The 22712-nt window shown below is 46.2% G+C and overlaps 2 protein-coding genes across 7 annotated transcripts in view; one reads left to right on the forward strand and one right to left on the reverse strand.

Annotated features, from left to right (window-relative positions):
• Positions 1–12530, forward strand: part of PGLS (6-phosphogluconolactonase) — a 41921-nt gene extending 29391 nt beyond the window's left edge. For all 6 annotated transcript variants that reach the window (XM_056570695.1, XM_056570698.1, XM_056570700.1 and 3 more), the window contains exons 3-6: positions 1685–1792; positions 6884–6985; positions 10003–10143; positions 11722–12530. In XM_056570695.1, coding sequence (XP_056426670.1) covers positions 1685–1792; positions 6884–6985; positions 10003–10143; positions 11722–11856 — 486 coding nt within the window. In that variant the 3' untranslated portion in view covers positions 11857–12530. The remainder of the gene's footprint in view (positions 1–1684; positions 1793–6883; positions 6986–10002; positions 10144–11721) is intronic.
• Positions 1–22712, reverse strand: part of NXNL1 (nucleoredoxin like 1) — a 72871-nt gene that overhangs the window by 40171 nt on the left and 9988 nt on the right. The window lies entirely within an intron of this gene.

Here is a 22712-nt window from a genome sequence, read left to right on the forward strand (position 1 = left end):
ATGAGCCACAACGTGGACAGGGACTGATCAGAATGATGGAAAAGCACTGGGGAATAAATTGGTGCTATATAAACAAAGAATTGTTCTTTTTGTAGCTGTAAAACACTCTTCCCTTTCTTGTGCTCCCCCTAGTGGTTGAAACAGGGCAATAGGAAAAATGTAATTATTTTTTTTAAAATATTTCCTGATTTTAGAACAAAGGTAAAAGAAAATGTTTTTTTACACTACGACCTTGTTTTTTCAAATTCTGTTTCTGTGACACATTCCCTTTAAATGTCATCCCTTCAACCATTGTGTCAGTGTCTCCATACAGTCAGTGTATCTCACAAGTGAAGCCTTTCACAAAGCAGGATATGTTGTGGTGTAAATCGGGAAGTTACACAAGAAACAGGCGGCATGCAAATCTCATGGACTCCATCACAAGCTGAGCCCTGACCTGTTGCATAACAATGTTATCCTGTGAAAGTGCCGTCCATAGTAGAATATTGCTGAAAAAACTCTGAAAGGCCCCATGACCTTGTTTACTGTAGTGAGGTCTCTCAGTTATCTGCTTCTGGGTTTTAGAATTTAGTTCTGTGTTTTATCCCGTCCTGCAGTGATCCAGTCATTCATGCTGCTTAATAACATTGGAAACTACAGTAATTTTCTGTAAAAAGGGGGATGTTGCTGCCCCTTTAAGAAGTTGTGCAGTAGCTAAAAAGTGTTTTGTCATGGTGGCTGCAGAACCTCTATGAATTGAAAGCAGGAGCTGCAGAACTTCTGTTTCATGTCAGTGATACAAAAAATGTTTCCAGTGATTGATTTACCATACTTCTTTTCCGGCATTAGCTGAGGTATAAATTGCTCTGCCTCTGCTGCTGCAGAACATCTTAGTGAGGAGAAGGATAGGAGAACTTGAAACTTTATTGACCTGAATCTTTTTTTTTTTTTTCCTTGTCAATGAGGTTCTGTAACAGCTGAGGCAAACGTAGGCCTCATGAAAATTAAAAAGAAATGTAAAAAAGAATGTAGTGTTTGACATGTTCTGTCTTCTCCCTGTACAAAGATGTTCAGCAGCAGGTAGGCCAGTGCACTTTACTGTATATTACTTACCCTAGCTGCTGCAGAGCCTCCTGTCTATCATTAAATGATTGTGTTGAGCAATTGACATAATCCCCCTTCTCTTGTTCTAAAGAGGTTTTGCGGCAGCATAAACAGCACATAAAGTTTTACAATACACGGTGCAAAACCTCTTCATATAGGTAATGGGGATCTTCATATCAATCACATTAAACTTATATCCACCTCCCTTATATTGAGAAGTTCTGCAGCAGAAGTCCTCTTCAATGTCAATAGCTCGCAGATTTTATATAACCACAGGACTGCTCATTTTTTTCCATACACATCAATTTCTCTGAAATCTGGGGGATCGGGGGTGTATTCCATGTAGAGGTCTGAGCCACATCAAAGGCTGAAAGTGTCAGACGGGGGCGGGAAAGTGTAGTTTCCTAGAATGTGACCACAATGCCCACAGTCTAAAGGCTCCCGAGGCCACCAACCTTCTCTTATGGTTACCCTGGTCCTGGTGAACATCTAGCGTTACAACCACAGCGGACACGAGAACACGGAGACCAGGGTTATTTGGATGCTGCCTGGGTTATTCCTTGCACAATTCTCATCCACATTCCTTTCCTTTATGTCACAGCGTCAGCTCCTTCCTCTTGGCCTTCTGTCGGAATCTCAGTTTGTAGTCATCGATCCATCTTTGAGCGTGGAAGACGCCGCCACAGACTATGAGAAGAAGCTAAGAGAGGTGAGGAACCCGGGCTCTAGTGTAGCCTACCATTTGCTGTCTAGGCCAATTATCATCCATTAGTGTATTGTTTGTTGACTTAAAGCGTTACTGTCGTTAGAAACAACTTTTTTCCATTTAATACTTCCTTAAAGGAAATCTGTCACCAGTGTCACCTGCACTAACCTGTCGGTACCGACAGGTAGTGCAGGTGACACTAATGACAACGGTACTTACCTTGTCCCTGTCCATGGCGGGGATCTCCGATAATCTTCTCCGGTATCTTTGCTCCTGGCAGCGGCTTGAAGCACGGGCGGAGCTTAATGACGTAACCCCTGCTGTTCCCAGGACCCAGCAGAGAGCAGCGGTGACATCACTAAGCTCCGCCCATGCCCCAAGCTGCTGCTGCTTTCTGCAGGGTCCCAGGCAGCAGCGGTTGCATCATTAAGCTCTGCCCGTGCCCCAAGCCGGTGCCCAGAGAGAAGATACCGGAGAAGATTACAGGAGATCCCCGCCACGGACCGGGACAAGATAAGTACCGTTGTCATCAGTGTCACCTGCACTACCGGTCGGTACCGACTGGTGACACTGGTGACAGATTTCCTTTTAAAGAGTACCTGTCACCAAATAAAACTTTTAATACAGTGTTCCTTGCGTAATTAGCAAACACTTTTCCATTCACTTGCTTTTAAAATTATGAACATAAATATGTTTAAAATGTAAAAAAAATACAAAAAATAAAAAGCCACTAGGTGGCTATGTTCTGTTCCCTGCCACAATTCATTCAGTGAGTTTGGTCCTGGCAGGAGACCGTAAGTGGTGCCCCAGCAGGCTTCAGTGATGTCTTGCCTGCTGGAAAACGCCCACTTTCTCTTGAGTTGGTTTAGAAAAGTTTATTTGGTGACAGGTACTTAAAAGTAAGTATTTTCCTAATATATTTCATTAAAAAAAATGTGATTGCTAAAGATGTGAAAAAATGGTTTAAAAAAAAAATGGCCACTAGGGGTCTCTGTCTTTGGTCCATCAGAAAAAAGGACCAAAATATCTAAAGGGGAGGGGAGGTATGGTTATCTCCATTCTGTGCCTCAGAGCACAGGCAAGATGCAGACAGCTTGCAGCCTCTGCAGATGAGGAGCATTTCCATGCACAGTGACAAGCAATACAAGGTGCTAAACTATTATTTTATATGCAAAATGGTTTCTCTATGGTCATTTTATGAACTTATTTCTTGTGTTTTTGCACCATATAGATTCCACATGGCTCCTTTAGGGTTATAAAAAAAACATGCACCTTGTTTGTTTGTTTTTTGGCACAAAATGCCGGTTTTTCTTCTGTCCTTGCACCATATAGTTTCACATGGCTGCATTAGAGTATTATAGAGCATGCATTTAGGCAGAAAGCTTTGCAAATGTAAAAATGACAGGGGCCTCCGGAGAGGGAGAGGGAGGGGGAGGAGAGGAGCTCATCATACTCTAAGGGAAACATCCTAAGCCTCTCAAAGAAATTCAAAAAGACTCATCACAGTAATACATAGATCAAAAAGTATTTTACATATTAACACGTGCATATTATTATGCATACAGGTCTTAGGTCTCATTACTACTAGGGATCGACCTATTATCGATTTGGCCGATATTATCGGCCGATTTTCACGATTTTGGACGTTATCGGTATCGGCAATTACCTTGCCCGGGAACAGGTAATTATAAAGCCGGGAATGGGGGAGGCAATGGGGCAGCGGTGGCGGCAGTCTCGGGGCGGTGTGGCGGCGGTGATAGGACTCAGGACCCCAGGACAGACAGTGGGAGAGTAGCGGGTGGCGGCGGCGGTCTCTGGCACCGCAAAAGCCGCTGCAGTTCATTGATTTAAAGCGCCCTCTTTAAATCAATGAACTGCAGCGGTGTCGCCGGGGGGGTGGGGGGGGGGGGGTGTTGGGGGGGGAATAAATAGCCGTTAACTTATACCGGAATATCGGTATAAGTTATCGGTATCGGCCCTAAAATAAAACGATATCGGTCGATCCCTAATTACTACACTGATATTAAGTATTTTTTCTAATTTTCTTACTAATGACAATAACGCTTTAAAGGAGAACTTCCCATACTAATAAAGCAGTGTTTTTCAAATAGTGTGTCTCCAGCTGTTTCAAAACTACAACTTTCAGCATGCTCGAAGTTGTAGTTTGGCGACAGCTGGAGACACACTGTTTGGAAAACACTCCTACTGTTTGGGTTAATAGATCAGATCATTAACCTCTTAACGACACAGGATGTAAATGTACGTCTTCGTGCCCTGGTACTTAACGCACCAGAACGTATTTATGTCCTGTACATGACCATGAGCATCGGAGTGGTACTTGTGTCGCGCACGGCAGGTCCCAGCTGCTACTAGCAGCCATGGACCCGCCGGTAATGGCAGACATCAGCGATCGCGCTCATGTCCGCCATTAACCCCTCAGATGCTGTGATAAATACAGATCACGGCACCTGCGGCAGTGTGGTCGGTTAAATGGATTATCGGATCGCCTGCGGCTCTGCCGCAGGGATCTGATCATCCATAATGGTGGACAAAGGTCCCCTCACCTGCCTCCGGCCGTCTCCTGGGGTCTTCTGCTCTGGTCTGAGAATATAGCCGATAACACTGATCAGTGCTATGCCATATGCATAGCACTGAACAGTATTAGCAATCAAGTCATTGCTATAAATAGTCCCCTATGGGGACTATTAAAGTGTAAAAAAATAAAAATAAAAAGAAAGTGAAAAATCCCCCTCCCCCCAATAAAAATTTAAATTGTCCCTTTTTCCCATTTTACCCCCAGAAAGTGTTTAAAAAAAAAAAAAAAAATTGCTGCTTTTTTTGTCACATAATATTAATATTATGTCACATATATTAATATTATGTCACATAATATTTTAAATTTCATTTAAAAGTTTGTATGCAAATTTATCAATAAATAGTGCAGATCACGGCGTAAAAGATGAGCCTTCATACTGCTGCTTATACGGAAAAATTAAGTTATAGGTCGTCAAATTAGAGGGATTTTAACCCCTTCCCTCTTTGGCGATTTTTCATTTTTGCACTTTTGTTTTTTCCTCCTCACCTTCTAAAAACCATAACACTTTTCAATTTTCCACCTAAAAATCCATATGAGGGCTTGTTCTTTGCTCCAACATTTTTACTTTGTAATACTATTAATAATTTCACCACAAAATCTACGGTGAAACCAGAGAAAAAATATTTGTGAGGCAAAATTGGGGGAAAAAAAAGCCATTTTGTAATTTTTAGCGGCTTCCGTTTCTACGCAGTGAAGTTTTCAGTAAAAATTGCACCTTATATTTATTCTGTAGGTCCGTAGGGTCGCAAGTAGAGATGAGCGAACTTACAGTAAATTCGATTCGTCACGAACTTCTCGGCTCGGCAGTTGATAACTTATTCTGCATAAATAATTTCAGCTTTCAGGTGCTCCCGTGGGCTGGAAAAGGTGGATACAGTCCTAGGAAAGAGTCTCCTAGGACAGTATCCACCTTTTCCAGCCCACCGGAGCACCTGAAAGCTGAACTAATTTATGCAGGAAAAGTCATCAACTGCCGAGCCGAGAAGTTTGTGACAAATCGAATTTACTGTAAGTTCGCTCATCTCTGGTCGCAAGGATACCCATTTATATAGGTTTGATTTTATTTTACTACAAAAAAAAAATCATAACTACATGCTCCAAAATAAAATTTGTTGAAAAATTTCCTATTCTGACCCCTATAACTTTTTTTTTTTTCCATATAAGGGGCGTTATGGGATGTCATTTTTTGCGCCGTGATCTGAAGTTTTTATTGGTAGCATTTTTGTTTTGATCAAACTTTTTGATCACTTTTTATAAAAAAAAAATGTATGGGACAAAAAGTGAGCAAAAATACGCTATTTTGGACTTAGGAATTTGTTTGCGCGTACGCCATTGAACGTGCGGTTTAATAAACAATATATTTTTAAAGTTTGGACACTTACGCATGCGGTGATACCACGTTTTTATTTACACTTTTATATTTTTTTTTATGGGAAAAGGGGGGTGATTTTAACTTTTATTAGTGAAGGGGTTAAATCACATTTATTTCCTTTTTTTTTTTTTTTTTTACACTTTTTTGCAATGTTATAGCTCCCATAGAGGACTATAACATTGCATACACTGATCTCTTACACTGTTCACTGCCATGCAATAGCCGGGCATTGATCTGTGTTATCGCCGCTCGACTGCTCCTGCCTGGATCTCAGGCACGGAGCAATTATTCGGCGATCGGACAGCGAGGAGGCAGGTAGGGATCCTCCTAGTGTCCCACCACCGCAGCGGTCCCAAACAGTACCATTGAGTTAACCGGCAATTTTTACTTTAACTAAAGGGTTAATGCCGGACATCAGCCCGATGGGCGATGTCCGGAATTAGCGGTGGGTCCCGTTTGCTTATAGCAACCAGGACCCACCGGGTATGATGCGCGCTTACCTTCTGAGCGAACGTCATACATCAGGAGCCGCAAATGGACGTGAATGTACGTCCATTTGCGGCAAGGGGTTAAACGCACTAATTTGGTTTAAAAGTTTGAGATTTTTTTGAAACGGTACAATAATAGAAAAGTATGTAATCATGGGTATGATTTTAATCGTATTGACCCACAGAATAAAGAAAACATGTCATTTTTACCGTAAACTGTACATAGTGAAAATGAAACCTTCCAAAATTTGCAAAATTGCAGTTTTCTTTTCTATTTCCCTACACAAATAGTATATTTTTTTTTATTTCGCCATACATTTTATGGTAAAATGAGTGATGTCATTACAAAGGACAACTGGCCGCGCAAAAAACAAGCCCTCATACTTGTCTGTGGATGGAAATATAAGAGTTATGATTTTTAGAAGGCGAGGAGGAGAAAACAAAAATGCAAAAATGAAAAATGCCTACATCCTTAAGGCCAAAATGGTCTGAGTCCTTAAGGGGATAAAAGATAATATGGAAGAAATATGTGATCCCTATTGATCGCTACAAGTAAGAAGCTTTTTGGGGAAAAGCACAGACGGGTATTTTCCCTTCAGCTGCAATTGTTCATCTGGAATCCTGTTCATTCTCTGTAGATCTTCCCTGGGGATGACCTCCCGAACTTTGACTTGCTGATTTTAGGAATCGGCCCAGATGGACACACGGCTTCCCTTTTCCCAGGACACCCTATCCTAGAGGTAAGTGCTTCCACCTACGATTTGAAACCTATGACGTCACCCACCATGTATTTGACGCTACATACAAATAACGGGGGTTTACTAACGTGATGCAGATTATTTTTCTCAGGTTTTGTGCCCAAATTGTCATTGTGACTTTACACCCAGGTTTTGCTTGTTTGAATTTGAAAAATGAATAACAATTTTTGACAACCAATAATACTACAGACTGTAGGGGACGGGTTTTGCCCCTTAGGGTTTTTTGCACAAGCAACAAAGCAAGACATAGGAGATTCCTAGAAATTCAGACCCAAAATAAGCAAAATAGGCAAAATAAGACCGGGCTTACATTTTTGCGGAAAGCGGAATTTCCACTGTCTGAATGGGACTGCAGAATCGCATTAAAAATAATAGGCAGTAAACTACGTCGGAATTCTACAGCGGAATTACGCACGGAAATTCCGCCATGTGAACACACCCCACCCACACACACACCCCCATTCACACACACCCCCATTCACACACACCCCCCCCACCCACACACACGCGCACATGTCTACACACCCACAACACCACCCTCTCCCACACACACACACTCCATACACACCCACAACCCCACACACACACCCACCCACACCCCACACACAAACACACATCCCAGCACACACACACACCCACAACCCACCCCCACAGCCCCCCACACATACACCCCCCCCCCCACACATACACACGCACACACATATAAGCACGTATATATATATATATATATAACAGGCGAATACAGCAGCACACTGCTAGCACAAAGATACAAATAAAATATAAAATGCTATATTGCTACAATGCAAAAAATGCAAAAATGAGGTACTTAGCTCACACTTTGGCGGCCAAATAGTTTGGACCATCCCACCACGATAAGGTGACCTCATTGGGACGGACCCTACACTGTGAATATGCCTCTGTGCAATCAGTTTAACAGGCTTGCAAGGTCTGAGACGTCCAGCACCTTATACAGCACCTAATAGAGATGGGTGGGGTGCAATGTATGTATGTATAACAAACAAGGATAAGTCCCAATGAGGTCACCTTATCGTGGTGGGATGGTCCAAACTATTTTGGCCGCCAAATTGTGAGCTAAGTACCAAATTTTTGCATTTTTTGCTTTGTAGCAATATAACATTTCATATTTTATCTGTATCTTTGTGCTAGCAGTGTGCTGCTGTATTCTCCTGTTTATGTATATTCAGCCTAGAAGGATGCACCTGTATGCCAGGTCCATGCAGTAGTTTCAGTATCAGTATGTGCTGGCCAACCTATCCTTGTTTTTATATATATATATATATATATATATATATATATATATATATATATATATACATATATATATATATATATATATATATATATAGTCACACACACACATACACACATGCACCTCAGCTCATGTTCTCATGTATCTCTGTGAGGAACGGTCTCAAGCTGTCCTCCCTCCAGGTCTGGACACACATACTGCTCCGAGGTGGTCATCAGGAATAGTTGGCATTCCTTTGGCTTGAATGGATCACCCCCATCTTCCTGTGTCTTACTTCCCATGTGCAGATTTGCTGACCACAACAATAGAAGACCCCTTCCCCCCTCCAATGCCTATAGACAAGTGGCCCTAAGTTGCTTGCAGAATACTTTTTAGAAATTTTGGAGTAGTTCATAAAAAATCCTCATCTTGCATTGGTGCATATTCTCAGAACACACAAGCTTTGTTTTTTGTGATTCATAAGTGAGGACCATCCTTCTACTCATGAGGGCCATTAAACTCCATTAGTGGCCATTAACATCAGCTCAGGGAGGTTTAAAGATGCAGAGATCTCTATACTAAGAGCTGGCTGGCACAATGCTGGCACAATGCTTGCCCCTTAATAGTAGCAAAGAAAACATAAGCTTTTTTTTAGTCCTCCATTAAATGTTGGAGTATTTTTTATTTTTTTTTATCTCTTAAAGGGGCACCCTGCCCCTAGACATCGTATCCCCTATCCAAGGGATAAGGGATAAGATGTCTGATCATGGGGTCCTGCTGCTGGGGACCCCCGGGATCTCCCTGCTGCACCCGACATTCATTGAGTTCGTCGGGTGCAGCGCCTGAGGCTCATGACGTCACGGCCATGCCCCCTCAATGCAAGTCTACGGGAGGGGGCGTGACCGCCATCACGCCCCCTCCCATAGACGTGCATTGAGGGGGCCGTGGCCATGACATCGCGAGCGGGGCATGACCTTGAAGTCACGAACCTCCGCCCCGCATCGCCAGTCATCCGGCCCAGAGCAAACTTCGCTTCGTGCACCGCATGTCTGGTGTGCCACAGCCGAGATCGCGGGGGTCCCCAGTGGCGGGACCCTCGCGGTCACACATCTTATCCCCTATCCTTTTGGATAGGGGATAAGATGTCTAGGGGTGGAGTTCCCCTTTAAGGACACAGGACGTACGTGTACTCTCCCTCCATATAAGCTGAGCAGGCTTCATACCCGGTGAGAATGCTGGCGCTAGCTCAGACAGCTGGTCGGGACCACCACAGAAAAATCACGAGGTCCAATTTGGCTGAGATGATAGACAGAGGCCTCTTACCCAACTTCCGCAAAAAAACTAATTTTCCTGTAGGTGGAGAATTGAAAAGTTTAAGGCTATTAAAAGTAGAGGATGAGAAAACAAGAGTGTAAAAATAAAAAATAAAACTCCCTGTAAGGGTCTATTCACACTTACAGTATTCTGTGCAGATTTGATGCGGAGGATTTTCTGCTGCAGATTTCAGTGTATACTAAATGACTGAGCACAGCTTCTAATCTGCAGTTTCAAATCCTGCGCATCAAATCTGTGCAAATCTGCAAGTGTGAACATGTCCTAAAGAGGACCCGAGGGCTGATCACATACCTGTTTACAGCATGAAAAAGACTATGCAGTTTACATAAAACATTTCTGGGTCCACTTCATCCATTGTTTTGTTTCGGTTTTTACATCTAGGTTACATTATTTTTATGTGATTTTTATTTCTCAGGTGACAGATAAGATTGTGGCTCCTATCAGTGACTCCCCCAAGCCTCCTCCGGAGAGAGTCACTCTCACACTCCCAGTGATCAATGCAGCCAAAACGGTTGTCTTTGTGGCCACAGGAGAAGGCAAAGCTACGGTTTTGAAAGTAAGTGTGGTGTAAGGTTGTGTTCACACTTCCATCAGCGGCTCCAGACAGCATGCAGGCCGCGCTATTCTTTCAGTCAAAATTACAGACACCATTATGAGTCACTGAAGTCCTTTTGGGCACCACTAATGCTTAGTCTTCCAGCTGGCCCTCAGCAACTAGTCTACCGACTGTCCCCCCAGCGTCTAGTCTGCCCCCAGCGATTAGTCTGCCAGCTGTCCTTCCAGTGTCTAGTCTGCCCCCAGCCTCTAGTCTGCCCCCTAACCTGTTTTTTAGCCCCTAGCCTGCTCCTAGTGTATAGTCTACCCCCAGCATCTAATCTGCTCCCTGTCCCCAGCATCTAGTCTGCCCCCCAGCCTGTTCTCTAGCCTCTAGTCTGCTCCCTAGCAACTAGTCTGCTGGCTGACACCCATAACCCCCCCCCCCCCCCCCCCCAAGGCGTCTAGTCTACCTTCCCAGCATCTAGTCTGTTCACTGTCCCACCCAGCGTCTAGTCTTCTCCCTGCCCCCCCCCCCCAACGTCTAGTCTGCTCCTTGTTCCCCCCCAGCGTCTAGTCTGCACCCTGTCCCCCCCCCCCAGCGTCTAGTCTGCTCGCTGTCCCCCCCCCCCCCCCAGCGTCTAGTCTGCTCGCTGTCCCCCCCCAGCGTCTAGTCTGCTCGCTGTCCCCCCCCAGCATCTAGTCTGCACGATGTCCCCCCAGCGTCTAGTCTGCACCCTGTCCCCCCCCCAGCGTCTAGTCTGCACCCTGTCCCCCTCCCAGCGTCTAGTCTGCACCCTGTCCCCCCCGCAGCATCTAGTCTGCACCCTGTCCCCCCCCCAGCGTCTAGTCTGCCCCCTGTCCCCCTCCCAGCGTCTAGTCTGCACCCTGTCCCCCTCCCAGCGTCTAGTCTGCACCCTGTCCCCCCCACAGCGTTTAGTCTGCACCCTGTCCCCCCCACAGCGTTTAGTCTGCACCCTGTCCCCCCCACAGCATTTAGTCTGCTCGCTGTCCCCCCCCAGCGTCTAGTCTGCTCGCTGTCCCCCCCCAGCGTCTAGTCTGCTCGCTGTCCCCCCCCCAGCGTCTAGTCTGCTCGCTGTCCCCCCCAGCGTCTAGTCTGCTCGCTGTCCCCCCCCCAGCGTCTAGTCTGCTCGCTGTCCCCCCCCCCCCCAGCATCTAGTCTGCTCGCTGTCCCCCCCCCCCCCGCGTCTAGTCTGCTCGCTGTCCCCCCCAGCGTCTAGTCTGCTCGCTGTCCCCCCCAGCGTCTAGTCTGCTCCCTGTCCCCCCCCCCCAGCGTCTAGTCTGCTCCCTGTCCCCCCCCCCCAGCGTCTAGTCTGCACCCTGTCCCCCCCAGCGTTTAGTCTGCTCCCTGTCCCCCCCCCCAGAGTCTAGTCAGCTCCCTGTCTCCCCCCAGCATCTAGTCTGCTCCCTGTGGCCTCCCCTCCCCAGCGTCCAGTCTACTGCACTGCATCCTATAATTTCTTGACATCCCTGAATTTAATTTCCAGAGCTCTGTTGAGAAGTGATGGATGCCAAATGAACTTGTAAACATGTGACCTGACTAATCTCTATTCTTTACCTTGGCTTCTGTACCTACCAGCGTATCCTGCAGGAGGAGTCCGATCCATTGCCGGCAGCTCGGGTCTCCCCGGTGAACGGTAAACTGCTGTGGTTTCTCGATGAATCTGCTGCTCGGGATTTAACTTGCCCTGTAGAGAAACACTCAGTCCTGTAATGTTACTGTAAGAACGCCAAGTATCCGGAGCCGGTTCGTAAACCAAAGTCCGGAGCTCCCCACACGTCATCCCTGGGTCTACCGGGGCCACAGGCAGAAGAAGAGAGCTGGACAGAGCAGAACTACAGATCATATTCAAGCCAAGGATAACTCAGCCACGGGCTGATAAGGGACACACAACCAAAACAAGTTATACATAGTGGAAATGTACACCGGCGCCGTGACCTCCTGGACCAAAGACAGAACTGGGACAAAAGCCAAGGATGCGAAGACTCAGCCACGGACAGAACTGGAATCAGGACCAGGATAGATGACCATGAACGTAGTTTGAAACCTTTAGACCCGTAGCCAGAACCTCAGACCAACCCACGGGCAGGAACCAGGCTCTGGCCAGTACATGAAGCTTTGCAGAACTGCCTTTCATATCAGTACCTTCCATATTTTTGACTCTGCCCGCTGTCCCCTTTGATGTTCTGTCCCCCTCTCACATCTGCCTCCTGCTAGGATTCGCTCCTCTGTGTCAAGACGAGCCACAGCTTCCGAAAAGGTTTGCACATTCCGAGCACGTCACCTCTGACTGCACAGTAATAAACATGCTATCTCGTCCATCTGAAGTGTGGTTCAATGCGCGACTGCTCGCAGCGCAAAATAAAACATTTTACCTTATACCTTAATTTTGTGCACCCAAAATTATCAGCCTGCAAGGACCTTGTATGATAAAGGAGGAACCTCACATACTTCCTCTATTGTATGGGCCATTGTTTCTTAATCAGGGTGCCTCCAGCTGTTGCAAAACTCCAACTCCTAGCATGCCCGGACAGCCAAAGGCTGTCCGGGCATGCTAGGAGTTGGAGTTTTGCAACAGCTGGAGGCACCCTGGTTGGGAAACACTGGTATGGGCTTTAGTCAGGGACAGTACTTGTTGTACGCTGCCTATTATTGTTCAATACCACCCTAAAAAAAAATCACCACCCTGCGTAATGACGCCCCACCCCAATAAAAATCTTAAAGGGGTATTCCAGGAAAAAACTTTTTTTTTTTATATATAGATTTGTAAATTACTTTTATTAAAACAATCTTAATCCTTCCAGTACTTATCAGCTGCTCATGCTACAGAGGAAGTTGTGTAGTTATTTTCTGTCTGACCACAGTGCTCTCTGCTGACATCTCTGTCCATGTCAGGAATTGTCCAGAGCAGGAGAGGTTTGCTATGGGGATTTGTTCCTGCTCTGGACAGTTCCTGACATGGACAGAGGTGTCAGCAGAGAGCACTGTGGTCAGAGTGGAAAGAACTATACAACTTCCTCTGGAGAACCCCTTTAAAGGGGTACTCCGCCCCTGGCATCTTATCTTCTATCCAAAGGATAGGGGATCAGATGTCAGATCGCCGCGGTCCCGCTGCTGGGGACCCCGGGGATCGCCGCTGCTGTGCCCCGCCATCATTACTGCACAGAGCGAGTTCGCTCTGTGCGTAATGACGGGCGATACAGGGGCCGGAGCATCGTGACGTCATGGCTCCGCCCATCATGACATCACGGCCCGTCCCCTTAATGCAAGTTTATGGCAGGGGGCGTGACGACCGCCACGCCCCCTCCCATAGACTTGTATTGACGGGAGCGGGCCGTGACGTCACGAGGGGCGGGGCTGTGACCTCGCGATGCTCCGGCCCCTGTATTGCCCGTCATTACGTGCAGAGCGATCTCGCTCTGCGCAGTAATGATAGCGGGGCGCAGCAGCAGCGATCCCCGGGGATCTGACATCTTATCCCCTATCCTTTGGATAGGGGATAAGATGTCTAGGGTGTCGGAGTACCCCTTTAAGAAAGAAAAGTCTGCATGCAGAAATTCTGCAGTATATAATGGTACTAGAAAAGTGCACTGTATGGGGGAGATTAATTGCAATACCTGTGCAAATGAAAAGTTTCCCAGTTGCCTATAGAAACCAATCAGATCGCTTCTTTCATTTTGCAGAGGCCTTGTTAAAAATGAAAGAAGCGATCTGATTGGTTGCTATGGGCAACAGCAACTTTTCCTCTGGACAGGTTTTGATAAATCTCCCCCATATATATCTCTATATAGAGTGTTCCCTCAAGTTACAATATTAATTGGTTCTAGGACGACCATTGTATGTTGAAACCATCGTATGTTGAGACCAAAACTGTTTGGAAACCTGGTAATTGGTTCAGAAGCTGCCAAAATGTCATCAAAATAGGAAAAAGTGAGGATTAAAGTAGGTAACTAACGCAGATAAAGCAAGTCCTTACATATGAAAGTAATGAAGATCTGCTGGGAGCTGTAATCACTGTCTATGTAGAGGACAGGAGCTTCTTCAGGGTCCTGTACAGTACACAGTGTCCTAAAAAAGTAACATGAGCCGCCCCCACCTGGTGTCCAAAGGAGCAGCTAACCCTGGCACAGGTAACATGTAATACCTCTCTGTACTGTAGGGGGTGCCACCAGACAGGAATTCGGTGCATGCCTTTCAGTAATACAGCGAATTTACCAGTGAATGCCCATTCTGATTGGTCTGTTCTTCCAGCTGTTGACACATTTCGCAGATTTGGACTGTCCGTAGCATTGTATGTTGGGTCTGGTTTCAAGGGTAAGTTCACACTACATTTCTTACATACGGTCACCGGATCTGGCTGGGGGGAGTGAAAACTGGGCGCTCCCGTATCCCAGCCATATCTCATTCATTTGAATAAGCCGACCGGAGTCAGATAGTGACTCCGGTTGGGTAATTTTTGCCCTGTAACCGGACTTAAAACCACGGTATACCACCATTTTAGGTCCGGTCAGAAAACCGGATATGGGGCAAAAATCGGACTCCGGTTGTCTCATTCAAATGAATAACATAAGGGCCGGGTCCGTCTGGGAAACAGGAGCGCCCGGTTTTTACTAACCCCCCCCCCCCCCCCCCCCCAAGCCGGATCCGGCGACCGTATGTAAGAAACGTAGTGGGAACCCACCCTCACACTGGTAAAGAAAAAGACCATTGTATGTGTAAGAGGTCTATGTAGGGGAATAGGACAACACCTGGGAATGCACAGTATCCCCAACACTATCCTATTCGCCCCTGTAGGACAGCACCCAGGTATGAACAGAGGCTTTTGTTAGGAGCGTGTGGGGTTCACATGTCATTGTGGCTCCGGTTGTGACTAGCGGGAGGGTGAATAGGATGGATCAGATCTCAGCTCGGTGAAACATATAATCCCACAGCTACAGGAAGGCAGAACAGGAACGAGATACTCCCAGTGCTGCAATGTAATACTGGATATTGCAGGAGGAGAAGCCAGTGGCGCAGGGCTTGTCCATCACAGGGCGGTAGAAGTTAAACAAATGGACACACAGGACTTTAGTTAAATGAATTGGTTACTTGCACCAAATGACAGTACCCCTTATATATGTAAAAGGGAATGCTTAACAAAAGGAAGGGTAATGGTGACCCGCTTAAAGGGAACCTATCATCAGGTTATCCTCAACGTATTATATATAGCAAAATCTTCTTCCTTCCCATGCCGGGAGAAATTCCTGCCTCCAGGGATAGTGAAGATAATAACTTTGAAAGGTGTCCCCGCCAGTCCATAAGTAGTCCCCTGGGCAGGGAGACCTCTTCTAGTCCCATCTGCTCTGGCTATAGTCACGCCCACTCCTGACAGCCCGGTATGGCCCATGTGATCAATATGCTGTCGGCTTAGAGAGCAGATTGGTGACGCAGGCTGTCAATCATGCTGAGGGGACGTGATTACAGCTGCAGAAGATGGGACTACATAAGCATAGCTCCCCACCCAGTGGTCTACTTACAGGCCGGCAGGGGGACACCTTTCAAAGTTCATATCTTCATCATCCCAGCCGGCAGGAACGTCTCCCAGACATGGAAAGGAAGAATATTTTACCATATATAATGCATTACCATCCGTATATGGAATAGCTGTAACTCACCTTCAGTACCAAAGGATCACTCTATCACTAGTTGATCATAAGGGATCTTGTTTCAGTATTACAAGAAAAATGTAATCATGGTTTTAAACAACTTCTATCCATGTGATTTCTAACTTATTGGTAAATAACTTTTATTTTTTGTCAAAAATTACTTCTTCCCCAGACAAAAAAACTAAAGTATTGGCCGGTAGGTGTCTTGCATCCCTGCAATCTGCTGTTCGCTGTCTGTTGTTAGGCTCAGTCCATCTTTAGTAACAGAGACCAAGATGGAACACATGAAGTGGAGTTGGGGCTTATTTACTGGTAAGTTTTACTGGTAAGACTTAGTTTTACTGGTAGGTACCTGCTCCACATAGTAAAGGGAGATCTGAATGACACGGGGCGCTCAGAGGCAAACAGCCGTTTTCGCACACAGCCGTGTGCTTCTTCCGGCCTCTAAGAGGCCGGAAGAAGCACACGGCTGTGTGCGAAAATGCCTGCTTGCCTCTGAGCGCCCCGCATCGTTCAGATCACCCTGGCCGAACGGAATGACCGTCTGAAGAGAACACTACAGGAACGGTGAGTGCAGGCTTACGCTCTTCATCATAGATAACAGAAGTAAAATGAACAGACATACATACAGCACAATCCTTCTATTATATTTTTGGGGCAGAAGATAAATGATCATTATACATAAAGGACTCAGCCTACTACAAAAAAAAGTTCTGATTGTTATTATAATATTAATATTAAAACTGATGTCACGAAAACAGAGGCGTTTTGTGTAGTCTGTTAATCTCTTATATAGAAGACATGATATACATATTAACTGCATGGAGGGGACTGGGGCTCTGTGTGATCAGTGAGAACTAAAATCACCTTGTCAGCACTCTAAAGAGTTACTGCAACTAAACCATACAGGTTTTGATAAATATTTTGAAATGACTGGTACGTTACATAGAGCCACCGTGTAATATGGCCAGTCCTCCAGGCCAAGAACCTTTTCTTAGCAATGGCTTTCCACTTACCTACTTTGGACCATCTCGGCTTAGGCAGCATTCACACCACGTTTCACACCGTATACTACGGTTTTAGGTCCTGTCCAAAACTGCATACGGGTCAAAACTGAGCCGACCGGAGTCACCGTTTGACTCCGGTCGGCTCATTAAAGTAAATGGAGTCACGGGCTGATTCAGCTGGTTTGCCCCTCCCCCCCGTATCCGGCACCCGTATGTACAAAACGTGGTGTGAATGCAGCCTTAGAAGGGGTGTCAATAGGCTGAACCCAAAATCTCTTCCTACCAGAACTCCCTAGCAACCAGCTGTAATTTATGGGTAAACCTTGTAGTAAGTGTTAAGCTTTCCTGCAGCGCCGCCGCCACCAGATGGGGGAATAAAGTATTACACAGTGCTTATTTAAAGGGAAACTGTCCCTTTAAAAAAAAAAAAAAAATAACTCCTATATATATATATAATATGTATATGAAATTGTTATATAAAATTAGTTTAGTTAAAGGGGTATTCCGGTGGAAAACTTTTTTTTTTATCAATTGGTGCCAGAAAGTTAAACAGATTTGTAAATTACTTCTATTAAAAAATCTTAATCCTTCCAGTATTTATTAGCTGCTGAATACTACACAGGAAATTCTTTTCTTTTTGGAACACAGAGCTCTCTGCTGACATCATGACCACAGTGCTCTCTGCTGACATCTCTGTCCATTTTAGGAACTGTCCAGAGCAGCATATGTTTTCTATGGGGATTTTCTCCTGCTCTGGACAGTTCTTAAAATGGACTGAGATGTTAGCAGAGAGCACTGTGGTCATGATGTCAGCAGAGAGCTCTGTTTTCCAAATAGAAAATAATTTCCTCTGTAGTATTCAGCAGCTAATAAGTACTGGAAGGATTAAGATTTTTTAATAGAAGTAACTTACAAATCTGTTTAACCTTCTGGCACTAGCTGATTAAAAAAAAAAAAAAAAGTTTTCCACCGGAGTACCCCTTTAATTTGTGTTTTTGCAGAACAGGACAGGTCCTCCAGAGCATGAGACTCTCTTAGAATGCTCTATAAATTCTCCAAAACTATCAGGATCTCGGACAGAGACCCCACCTCCTCTATTAACTATGAATTACCTGATAGTGTATGAAGGAACGAGTATCCTAACCTGAACAATGGCATTAATAGACAAGTGTCTGTATGAGGTACTTCCCTTCAGGTATTACTATAGTGCATAAGGAACCATCCACCCATAACCTGCCGATCACGTATGACAGAAGTTAACCCTTATAGCACTGCAATCATATGTTCTCTCGTTATATAGTGCGCATTTAGAACATCCAATACATTACGCTCCACGAGGCAGTAAGGCCTGGGAACCAGAGGATGTGTCTGGTTTAGTCATCCACACGAGGCTCCCTGGAGAGAAGAGATTTCCTACAGCAGAAACACAGAATCTACAGTATATAGTGGAGATCTCATTCTGAAATCATTATCCCCAGATCCAGCGTCCACAACATGTACACAGACCTCTCCAGCAGAATAGTGAGTGCAGCTCTGCAGTATAATACAGGATATAACTCAGGATCAATACAGGATAAGTAATGTAATGTATGTAACACAGACCTCACCAGCAGAATAGTGAGTACAGCTCTGGAGTATAATACAGGTTATAACTCAGGATCAGTACAGGATAAGTAATGTAATGTATGTACACAGTGACCTCACCAGCAGAATAGTGAGTACAGCCCTGGAGTATAATACAGGATATAACTCAGGATCAGTACAGGATAAGTAATGTAATGTATGTAACACAGACCTCACCAGCAGAATAGTGAGTACAGCCCTGGAGTTTAATACAGGGATATAACTCAGGATCAGTACAGGATAAGTAATGTAATGTATGTACACAGTGACCTCACCAGCAGAATAGTGAGTACAGCTCTGGAGTATAATACAGGATATAACTCAGGATCAGTACAGGATAAGTAATGTAATGTATGTACACAGTGATCTCACCAGCAGAATAGTGAGTGCTGCTCTGGAGTATAATACAGGATATAACTCAGGATCAGTACAGGATAAATAATGTAATGTATGTACACAGTGACCTCACCAGCAGAATAGTGAGTACAGCTCTGGAGTATAATACAGGATATAACTCAGGATCAGTACAGGATAAGTAATGTAATGTATGTACACAGTGACCTCACCAGCAGAATAGTGAGTACAGCTCTGGAGTATAATACAGGATATAACTCAGTATCAGTGCAGGATAAGTAATGTAATGTATGTACACAGTGACCTCACCAGCAGAATAGTGAGTACAGCTCTGGAGTATAATACAGGATATAACTCAGGATTAGTACAGGATAAGTAATGTATGTGCACAGTGACCTCACCAGCAGAATAATGAGTGCAGCTCTGGAGTATAATACAGGATATAACTCAGGATCAGTACAGGATAAGTAATGTAATGTATGTACACAGTGACCTCACCAGCAGAATAGTGAGTACAGCTCTGGAGTATAATACAGGATATAACTCAGGATCAGTACAGGATAAGTAATGTAATGTATGTGCACAGTGACCTCACCAGCAGAATAGTGAGTACAGCTCTGGAGTATAATACAGGATATAACTCAGGATTAGGACAGGATAAGTAATGTAATGTATGTACACAGTGACCTCACCAGCAGAATAGTGAGTACAGCTCTGGAGTATAATACAGGATATAACTCAGGATCAGTACAGGATAAGTAATGTAATGTATGTACACAGTGACCTCACCAGCAGAATAGTGAGTACAGCTCTGGAGTATAATACAGGATAGAACTCAGGATCAGTACAGGATAAGTAATGTAATGTATGTACACAGTGACCTCACCAGCAGAATACTGAGTACAGCTCTGGAGTGGGAGCCAATCAGTTGTGGGTGTGGTTCTGCTTCAGTTGAGCTGTGTGTCTGCTGTGTCTCCTGAGCTCCAGGGAATTACCACCTGTTCCACCTGGGACCTGCTTTCTCCTCCCCAGGGAGGGAGTGGGTTTCCAGGGATGAGTGAGGGAGGCAAGGCCCAGGCTTCTGCCTCCCGGAGTAGGCCGCAGGGAGGCAGGAGAGGCCAGCAAGCGGCCTGTACATCAGAAGATCTGGGGGTTAGGCGATCCACCCGGAGTCGCAGCAATGTCACTCCAACACCCCCCACAGAGGCAAGAGGCCGAAAGGTTTCTGGAAACGAGGATCCCAATTTGGGAAAGCTGGGTGCTGCCAGCAGAAAGCCAAAGTCATCTGGAGGAAGGCAGAGTACTCACGGAGGTGAAGCTGACCTCAGTGAGGAAGGCTGGGGAATGCTGAGGACCCGGGAGTCTATTTCCACCTATACTACCCGGGTCGTAAGTCACCTCCGTGAGTATGAAGACGCCAGCAAAGGTGTGAGGAGGCTTCAGGAGGAACTTCGCCATGTCCGTTCTAGGCTGGAGGTTACCCCAAAGAAGAAGAAGCCGGAAGTCCAGGCACAGATAAAAGGTCTGATGGCTGAAATAAATGCTTTGGAGGAAAGAAAGGAGGAATTGCTGGAGATGAGTGGACCATTTAAAGAAAAGCTAAAAAATCAAGAGCGTTTCAGAGAAATGGATGAAAAGAAACAGAGAAGGTTGATGGGGCTGCAACCTGAGAGCCAGGTGGATGATGAGGAGGAGATAGAGGGAGAACAACAGCCAGATCCACCTGGTGGCCTGTCGCAACAGCAGCAGGCCCTGTACAGTGGGCCCCCTGCACAGCAGCCAGCAGTATCACCTGCCGACTCAGGGGAAGACAGTGAAAACAGCTACCAGGGAGGGGTGCTAATGGCCCAGATACGTATGCTGGAATCCCCAGTGTGTCCTCAGAATCTGGTGTTCGGAGATGAGCTGCCAGATGAGGCACCTGGGGGTAAGAAAAAGAAGACCAAGCCAAAGCAGCAAGAAGTGGTGAGTTACATCTACACCCCCCTCCCTGTAAACCCTGAGTCGGCCGCAGGGTCAGCTCATTGTGCAAGCCCCGTTACCCAGCCCAGCCCGTGTTCTGTGGTGGACTCGGTGCAAAGGAGCGGGGAGAGTACAGGTACTAAAAGGGCGCAAAACTCCATGCCTGTTTGCAGTAGTAGGGATGGAGTAGAGAAGGCACTGGCTGCAAGGCCGGACAGTGAGGGCAGCCCAGCAGTGGGCATAGAGGCAGACTCCGGGGCTGTAGTTCGCTCCCCTGTGGGAGGGGGGGGGTGACTCAGTGCCTGAGGTAGTCGCGGTGACTACAGATGTAGCAGACGCTCCCAAAAGAAAAGAACAAATCTTATTTTGTATTGGCGCCGCTGATCCCATTGATCAGCGGCGCCCTGATAAGACTGGAGAAATTGCTGATGAGGCGGAGGGCACTAATAAGAACAGGGCTGGGGCCTCCTCTAGACTGGGTAAGCATGCTGCCCGGTCCCTTAAAGGGCCAGCGGAGGTTGTCCCAGCTCTAGTGCCCCGTGATGCCGAGGCAAAACGGACTGAAAATGTATCAACATCACCATCATCATCATCATTTGCCGGTTTACCTGTTGCTGGTCCAGCCAGTGTGAGTGATGGGGTAAATGGGGTTGGGGGATGTATGACTGGGGAGAGGATGGAGATTGATGTTACTGGGGAAGGTGTTTTTGGGGGAGGTGGTGACCATGTTATTGGAGTTGGTGCTAATGTTGTCATTGGGGGTGGTGGGGATGTTGTCATCGGCAGTGGTGTAGGTGCAGGGTCTGGTCCGGTTGCCCCCCCAGTGGTGACAGACCATAGGAGTTAAGCCAATGTCACTGCTGGGGGAAGTAGAATACTTTCCTCGTCTCCTGACTCTAGGGACGGTTTATTGCAGCGACGTCTCCTGGAAGCTCTGAAAAAGGGGGAAAGGTCGATTAATGTAGAGGGTAGAGCAGTTGATCTGTCCTTCTGGATAGAGAGACACGGTCTCTCTGCCTTCCGAGAGGAAAGAGGGGGCAATACTGTGTGGTCCCTCCCAACAGCCGGGGCAGGTAGTAACCATAGGAATGTAGTCCGTCTTCGGTGGCAGGGCGAAGATATGTGTCCTTCAAGGACGAAAGTGGTTGAGCTCTTGCTAAAGATGGGCTTCAAGGCAGTTGATATCTTCGCCTTGATACATCCCTACGGTACTCCTGAATTCGATATCAGTTTTGTTCGGCCAGAGGGGCTTGAGCTTTTCTGGTCGAATTATGAATTGGTAAAGAATGAGCCCGGCTGGCGAGACTTTGCCATACAGGCATTGTCTCTCCAAAACGAAATCAAGAGAGTGACCGTTTTGACCCGTAACGAATCACTCTCTTGTGTTGACATCATCACCTGGTTAGGACGGTATGGCGAGGTAATGGGGGTCCCACAGAAGAACAGGGACGAGTTTGGTATCTGGTCAGGAGCCTGGACGTTTTTGGTAAAACTTAAACGTTCAGGAAATACAGTTACCCATATTCCATCCTCTGCCTTTCTCGGTAGGGATCGTATCCAGATTTTCTACCGGGGTCAGCCGAAGCTCTGTCACAGATGTGGTGACCCCACACACTTCAGTGCAAACTGTACGGTGCAGAAATGTGCCTTGTGTGGGGGTGTAGGCCATCTTGCCGCATCTTGTGCAGAGATTAGGTGTCACCTGTGTGGTGACTTAGGTCACCCATTCAGTCGTTGTCCTCGTTCTTTCGCTAATGCAGTCTTGTCCCCAGCGGGTGAAGATCACGAGCCGGAATCTGCTGGGGAGGGGACTAGCAGGGGTGGAGGAACTGAGGGGTCAGTGAGGAACAGCAAGAAAAAGACACCAGCCCAACTAAGACGTCTTGATAAACGCCGAAGGGATAGGGTGATGGGGAAAGCCCGGGTTACCGGGACAACCTCTCATTCTGTCCCAGAGGCCAACCTTGCTGCTGAGACC

The sequence above is a fragment of the Hyla sarda genome, chromosome 4, assembly GCF_029499605.1.
Source record: "Hyla sarda isolate aHylSar1 chromosome 4, aHylSar1.hap1, whole genome shotgun sequence".
Classification (NCBI taxonomy): domain Eukaryota; kingdom Metazoa; phylum Chordata; class Amphibia; order Anura; family Hylidae; genus Hyla; species Hyla sarda.